At 33.2% G+C, this 7,986-nt stretch overlaps 1 protein-coding gene across 2 annotated transcripts; it reads right to left on the bottom strand.

Annotated features, from left to right (window-relative positions):
* Nucleotides 1–1,169: 1,169 nt before the first annotated feature.
* On the bottom strand, nt 1,170–6,825 carry LOC101205375 (peptidyl-prolyl cis-trans isomerase CYP37, chloroplastic). 2 transcript variants are annotated; one of them, XM_004149241.3, is made up of 12 exons: nt 6,523–6,825; nt 5,795–6,055; nt 5,626–5,715; nt 4,905–5,000; nt 4,045–4,152; nt 3,814–3,863; nt 2,713–2,815; nt 2,413–2,466; nt 2,075–2,233; nt 1,863–1,985; nt 1,713–1,762; nt 1,170–1,633 (listed from the first exon to the last, which is right to left on the bottom strand). In XM_004149241.3, exons 1-12 carry the CDS (start codon nt 6,694–6,696, stop codon nt 1,522–1,524), a joined length of 1,380 nt encoding a protein of 459 aa, XP_004149289.1. In that variant the 5' UTR covers nt 6,697–6,825; the 3' UTR covers nt 1,170–1,521. The 2 variants fall into 2 exon arrangements, with proteins under 2 accessions (XP_004149289.1, XP_031739446.1); XM_031883586.1 differs by having other exon boundaries at nt 5,795–6,063; nt 6,523–6,662.
* Between the last annotated feature and the right edge of the window lie 1,161 nt (nt 6,826–7,986).

The following is a 7,986-nucleotide window of genomic DNA, read 5'->3' as shown; positions in this document are numbered from 1 at the left end:
AACCAATATTAAAACTATTTTAAAAATATATTAATCTTTTTTTGCTATATTTGGTAAATAATTTTTTTTAGACCATAGCAAATCTTAGGTAATATAAAACATTTATAATATTTATGCAAGAAAAGATTAAGCTGCAGCGAATTCCACACCTCTAGTATGCAATAATTTAAGGTGGATTAACTTTGGAAAAAACAAATGTCATTTTAAGAATCATTTTTCAACCCTTTGATAAAACATTGTGTTTGATTCCAATTTAAAAATATACTTAACTATAGGTTTACTATGTACTATAAGTGTTTCCATTAACGATAAATTTCTATAAAACATTGACCAACAAAAGTTGTATTTTAGAACATGATTGATCTAATTGGTTATGAGAATTAGTTGTTAAAAGTTTCTCATTCGGGAGAGTCAATGCAGTTGGTTATTAGAGTTGGTTGTGATCCCATGATCACTATGGGTGTGTTGGTATTGGAGTTCATAGTAAAGAGTGGAGGTAGCAAAGCAACACATAGATGAAGTGAGGTAGAGGCTAGCAAGGATATTTTAGTAATTTTATGTACTATGCTAATTAACGAGACATTGTAGCACCTAAAAAATAATTTTTCTAAAAATTGATTTCCAAATGTTCTCTCAAATTAACTTGATTTATAAGCTCATTTTTTCAAAAGATATTTTAACAATTTCACAAACCAACTTTTTCCATACTTATTTTTTTCCCCAAGATTAAATACTTGAAAAGTTAAATTTGTTGAATTTTTTTAGTAAAATATTAAAAGTGCAGTTGTTCCACATCGAGTTATTTTGTAGAAAGGTGGGTGATTCCAAACCCGTAAAAGGAATCCACCTCCTTTGTTTACAAATGTCTATGTTAGAATTACTCTAAAATTTAGTGTGTTGAGTCTAATTAAACTTACAAATTTTCACGTAGTACATTTTTTTCTTGTCCATGGTTTTTCTCCCCATTACGAGTTTTCCACAATGATTTTGCACAATGATTTTGTTGTTTTTCTACTTATTCCGGTGTAAAAGTAAGAGATTTTGTCCCACCAAAACTGAAGACACCTAAGAAATAGATGTCAAATATCGACATTGAAACATTTTATGAGTGTACTGTTTCAAGTCTTAATTCTTATTCAAAAGTCTGCTGAGAAAGTAACCCCAAAACGTTTAGGAAAATTCAGGGATAAAATTACAACTTTTTAAACATTTCCAAACCTCCTAGGAGTAAGCAAAAAAGAAGGGCTGGAGTTGAAATTTGATACAACTTCTTTGCTACATTTTTGTTTTCTTCTTTCACTATATTTTTCAATGAAAGAAAAAGACTACTTTCGCTTCATCCACAGGTCCAACGAAGCCCAACTGTTTGCAATATTCAATAAATATGAATGGAAATACGAAGTTACATAATGGTACAAGTTAGATACCACGAGCAACAAAATTTTACCAACAAATACAAATGAACAAGTAAGAAATGTACAGAATCAATTGGTAGATCTAGATTTGTTAACAACCAGAGAATCAATTCTCATTTGGTAGAACGAGGCGATCTTGACCTTCGACAAGTTTCGCAGATCGAATTATGTCTCCAGTTTTGATCTGAGGAAGTATGTCTCTTCCAACGGTTGTGTATCTACCAGAGTCACAAGAAAATATAGAGATTAATGAAACTTCAAAAGGTGAACAGAAGGTTTTAGAGGTCAAACTTTTACCCAAAAACTGAAAACTGCCCTTCATCAAAGGATAGTCCTCCCAAGCCAGACTACAACATGAATTGCATCATCATAAAGCAGACTTGTTATCAATTTCAATAAGCAACTACTTGAAATATATACACACACAAAATGAAGTATCAAACTTACATTTCTTTTATCATACAGATAGAAGAAGAATTGATGTGGTGAAGAATATTCCTCTGAATCTTCGTTATGTGCCATTGCAACTGCTCCATACACAGACAGAGGTAAAACCGGCAATTCTCCATCCTTCCATGTAGGAGAAATAATGTAAGATAATACGATACAGAAAAGTTTTCTCACATAAATATTAAGTTGATAATAAGAACAGGAAACACCTGCACACTGAGGGTTGTTCGGTATAAGGGTTCGAATTGTCCTGATGGCTTTATTTCCAAGGGAATGTTATAGCCTTTATTCTTATCCTGACTATTTTCAGAAAGAATAGCTTGACTAGTAGAGCTGAGTTTTGATCCATCATAAGCTCCATCAATTACCTGAAATGCAGCCATATTTGAATTTCCATGCACAATCAGTATTTTTTATGCTAATCGTAAAGTTCTCGATCAACTTGTTACATTACTCGTGACATTTGTATAGTACCAAAGTTATCTATGAAAATTTAAGAGCAGAGTAAGAACACCCTTCAATTAAGCTTAAGTGGGGCTGACCTTACCAGTTTTGCAAAATTCCCTGCAGTGAGTGGTGCTGAGTATCCATCCACAACAACCTAGAAACGAGGATGATAATATCAGTATCACCTCATCCTGTAACTGTCTTTATGTGGAATATCGATGATCACTAGTCAAGACTCAAGACCAACAAGGTCATGTTAACGATAGAAAGTACATCTTGTGAATTAAATATATACTTTTTCTGAACAGCACCAACGATAAAAAGTACAACTTATGAATTAAATATATACTTTTTTCTGAAAAGCACCAATGATGTCCAAACTAATCATGGTTTAACAAACCTGAATTGTGGCTGTACTGCTAGATTCACCACCTGCTTGTGGGGAAAAAGATGAACCATCTCCTTTCTGAATGGTAAATTCAACGATTCCTCTCCCTGTCAACCTACAAATCACTACGAGACATTGATATTTGACTCTCAAGACTCGTGGAAAACGTTCAATACATTTCTATAATGAATCAACCTCAATTGTTAGGTAGCATATGTCATATGAAGCATAATCTCATGTTTAAGAATTCAATAGTCTGAGGTCATATTCGAATAAATCTATTTATCCAAAATGCGTATTTAGCTCCAAAAGCTAACCTGATTGGATTTGTATTATGGGTTATTAGGGTATTAAGAGCATAATAGTATTTAGTTGGATTGTTAGTTATACTTGTTGATTATAAATAGAGGGAGTGGGAATGGAGAAGATAGGCAATATTGTAGTGAGTGAATTAGGGCTTGAGAGTAGTTCTCAAGATTGGAAGGGTCCAAGCACCTTGAATCACTTGGTTTATCTTGTATTTCTATTATCTTTTATATTTCAATATATTCGGATTCTATCATAATCTTATTTTCTTTGTAAATATGAAGGTAACACTAACAAAAAAGTCATAGATGTAAATACGGAGGCAAATCATAAATCAATTCACTATGAAGTATTCAGCATATCAAGGTTTGGTTTAGAGATTAGTCGACCTTAGATAGATGCATTATGAATAACAATATCCTAACAAGGATAGCAGAACTATTAGGAATATAGCAATACTAGTGTTGCCATTGTGACACAGAATCTAACAAAGTTGGTTTAGGGATGGATACCGAGACACAAAGGCTTATGATGAATAAACTAGTTTAGTGTTCAAGAGTAGAATTTTGAAAAATAGTTGAGCCACAGCGCCCATATTCTTAGTTTCTCTTTCTCCTCTCTATTTGTCCCATCACATGCACCTTCATGTACTGAATAAAAATATGTGGTTTAATTGCTAAACTAGAATACTCGAATGTTTCTTCAGGTTAACATCTGTGTCATGTGTTTCAAACTAATCCTTAGACCTGAACAGTCAGAGTGATAAGAAAGGAAGGGTGCGAAGGAGCCATCCAAACAATTACTGACCTTGGATACTTCGAGTATTGAGCAGGCAATAAAAATGACAATCCAGGAGCCTGTGAGATAAAAATGTCAAGGAAAAATAGAGTATGAAGCGTATTGCAATATAAATAAATAAAAAACATAAGCTCAGGATGAAAAAATTAAATGCAATTCCAACATCTCAACCAAGTATAAAGCAACATTTTTCCAAAGTCAAGCAGTGGGTAGTCCTTTTAAGTAGTTTAATATGCCAACCTGTAACAACTCCAACTCTGCAACAGTATCAAGTGATGATGCAAGTCCTACAGATACTTTATCAGGGTCATTATCCTTAATGCTTTGGAGGAGAGTTTGCAGTCCACCCTGAAAACCAAAGAAATGTTACATTGTTCATCTAGTTTCTGAACTGCCCAATAAAATCAACCAAAACCTAAGCATGAGAGATTACATGAAAGGAGAAATGGATAAATGCACAGATGAAAAATAAAATAATGGGATAAAAAGTTTAAATGAGGTCTCAATAGCAATATTTCGCAACTTTAATTCCTAACTACTATTCTACTTACTATCTAGCCATAAAATCACCCCCACAACGTACTGTTTACCAGGACAGTAAGCTGAAGGACACATTTATCAAACCAAAGATATTACAAGACTTCAAGAAATGACCTACAAAGAATTGGACTGCTAGAGAGACAGACGAAAAAAAGTTACAATCGCCATGATCAAATTTTATGAAGCATTGACATTTCATTTTATGCAGAGTAATGTCTTCAATAAGCATTAAACACTACAACACACATTCATACAGACTAGAGGTTAAACTCATTAGTATGATACAATGTGATGACTTATCAAGCATTATTGAAGCACTTGCTGCTTTAAAAGAATGAAAAAACATTAATGACGATGCATGTCTGTTTCATTATCTATTCTCTTGTTTTGAAAGAACAAACACCATTTTGAGGCCTATAAATATCATAAGTATCTTATATATGTTTCAACCATACTTCATAAATCAAAGGCTTGTTATCTTCTTCTTTAATTTCAATCAATATTGCAATAGATGATGTACACCAGGTTCCCAAGTCAAATGGAGCGATGCTTTTGTGTACCTTGCCTTCAATTAGAGTTGTGTATATTGCTAAACCTTTTTCCTTCGACTCTGATGGTATACTTCCTAAGATCAAGTCCTTCTCATCAACTGCCAGCTGAAATTAGGCAAACAAAAATAAGTCAAATTAGAAGTTTATAATATGTCAATGTCCCAACTACTGAATATAGTCAAACGAGAAAGACAAACACAAACAAAAATAAACAACATAACCCAATGGTCAAGGAAAGAATGTGTTAAGATTCTAAATCTGAAACTCAGAAAAACCTCAACAAGGGCGAAAACAGAGACAGTACTCACCTCAATATATTGATATCAAAATAAAATGTTTAACAGCCAACCATTAACAGAAATACAAGAAATAAAAGCAACAGGAATTCAATAAAAATAACTCAGCTCCTTCGAGAAGGCTGGAATATCCGAAAGGACCAACAACTTTTAACCAAAATCAATACCTAAGAAACCCAATCCCCAAAAACATTCCCAATTTATACTCCCTTCACACTTCACAGTGAGCCCTCAGGCGCTATTCTCTCCTTGGTACTGTGCATTCCCCTTTTTACCCCTTCTTTTATTTGTGTGCAGAATCGGGGGTCTAACAGAATGACCCTATTTTACCACTGATTAGTTTTCTGATTCAATTTTTACCATATGTACTACATCAATGAAGAAGCACAGTATTGTATGTTACATCAATGAAGAAGCACAGTATTGTATGTTACCTTGAGAGCTTTCTTCACATTACCCTCCATGGTTCCATAAGGTTTTCTTTGTGGAATCCTTAGCAAATATGATATCTCTTCTAAAGAGTCCTAGATGGAAAAACAGTCTGCTTGATAAAATTAATGATCACCATAAAAAAATAGTTCATACTAGAATCTTAGCAGCAACCTGTATTGCCTTCATGCTTGTGTTTGCAGGAATTGCTCTCCTTAATGCAAGTTCTCCTGTCCTTGGAACCTTGGTGTCTGGCGAATAGAGTACTGCCATTGCAGGGTGAATAGATTGAAAGTCCCAATTCAGCAGGGGCAGTGGGGAAGAAATTTGAATACATATCAGGAGCACAGCAATCAATTTCCTAATTTCCCTCTTTCCAAGTTCAAAAGGTGAAATGCATAACTGTTGGAGAAAGTTATGCTGGTCCTCTAGTCCCTGCACGACTGAAATTCTATTCAGAAATTCAAAACAACATAACTAATGAAAACGACAATCTCTTAATCGGCTTAGCATAGAAAGTGTTAAATCTCCCTCTAGCCACAAAATGCACATCCAGAAACAGTCTTTAGAATCATACTCCCAGGAGTAGGCCAAATACATTAACCAGTCAACCATTACAACCTAGATAAACCAAGTATAAGCTTACTAACAAATGAAGAACACCAAGTTGGACTTCAAAATATCATTGGAGGTGGCACATTCAGTACATTTCTATCATTTTTGATTCGTAAAGTATAAGATAAGTCCAAGAGAAGAAATTGTCATCAAGTTAAGGAACACAGGTCACCGAAAGAAAAGAGAAATCTAGAGACGTTGCGTAGAAGCAATTGAAGGGGAAAATTGAAGCCACATTGTGAAATAAAAGAGGAATTGAAGAGTTGTAGAGTGAAAGCAGAACCAACCAGTGAAGAGTGGTTATGGGAGTTGGAAGAGAGTTTGGGGAGAACCGAGGTTCGGGAGGAATGGGTAAATCGAAAAATGGAATTGGAATGAAGAAATGTGTGTTTGGTAATGTGAAGGGGAGATGAGAGAGAAAAGCGGCGAGAGACGACGGGGGAAGACAAAGGGAACGCCATGAAAGGAAGTTGGTAGCTCCACAGAGGCCTTTGGCGCGCCTCATCCGTAGAAAGAAAGCTTATCTCAAACTCCAAAAGCTTTTTCTTTTTCAATTTTTCTTTTTGATCATTGACGAATAGGTTGTGATTTGCCACGTCATAACAACCAAAATAAAATAGAGGCTCTTCCAAAAATAGGAGTGTTTGAACAACACTATTACACCCCCTGTATTGTAATAGTACCTGAATTATTATGGTTTGTATTTAGGAGTATTTGGAATATTCCAGTATTATTATAATTTGTGTTTAGGGAGAAACTATTATAGTTTGAGTTACTATAGTTTATGTTGAGATCCAGACTATTTTTAGTTTGTCTTATTATAGTTTATGTTTAAGATATAGATTATATCAATATATTATGTTTATCTTTTTTTACTATTGTTTCTGGACATATATGTTAGATACACGAAATATCATTTTTTAAAAATATAGTTCAAATTGTACCTTCTACTAATTTATACAAATTAGTTTATTAGTAGTCGAGATGCATGTGTTCTGCAATTTTATATTATAACATATTTTATAGAAATGGATACGTGATATGATTAAATCTTTGTTAATTTAGGTTGTTCATTTCATAAATTTAACTACAAACTTCATATATAACTATTAATAAGTTTAATAAGTAGATAAAATAATTTTGCATGGAAAAAAGCGTGAGAAAGTATATTTTAAAAAATATTATTATAATTAAACTAAAAGTGTATTGGATAAAAATGTTCACATGTCATATGGAAATTTAAGACTATAATTATATTCTATTAAATTACACATGATGATTAAATTGTTTTTAATACATTTACTTAATATTATAAATCTATAAATCTGTCATATTTATCTTTACCTTTCCACAATTTTTTTTAGTAAATAATAACTGTAATGGTATTGGTAGGGGTAAAAGTACACATGCAACCAATTCATAATTCTGGTTAGATTGCAATAACAATATCTGTATCGATAATGGAAAAGGTGGTAGGTTTTCTATGTAATTTTCAAGCACGATTATGACTATGGAAAATAGAAAATCGATAACAAACATAACAAAATATTTGGCTCTACTTTTAGATATTATCATGATTGAATTACATTTCACATAGAGTAAACATGACCTCAAATCAAAATCATCTTCCAATCAAACTATGTCGAGGTATTGACCATCATAAGACATTTTGCTAGACTAACCTTGGTCATATAGTTGAGTGTGTGTGTTCACCTTTGCCTAATTAACCACTTTTTCTCTCAAACTCATCT

Source organism: Cucumis sativus, chromosome 3 (genome assembly GCF_000004075.3).
Source record: "Cucumis sativus cultivar 9930 chromosome 3, Cucumber_9930_V3, whole genome shotgun sequence".
Classification (NCBI taxonomy): Eukaryota; Viridiplantae; Streptophyta; class Magnoliopsida; order Cucurbitales; family Cucurbitaceae; genus Cucumis; species Cucumis sativus.
This window is presented reverse-complemented; position numbering and strand designations above follow the sequence as displayed.

Coding starts and splice junctions, on each gene's coding strand:
- LOC101205375 (XM_004149241.3), bottom strand. CDS start 6,696: ATGGCGTTCCCTTTGTCTTCCCCCGTCGTCTCTCGCCGCTTTTCTCTC. Junction 2,234..2,412: donor CAGGGAATTTTGCAAAACTG/GTAAGGTCAGCC, acceptor GCTGCATTTCAG/GTAATTGATGGAGCTTATGA. Junction 1,634..1,712: donor GGGCAGTTTTCAGTTTTTGG/GTAAAAGTTTGA, acceptor TGACTCTGGTAG/ATACACAACCGTTGGAAGAG.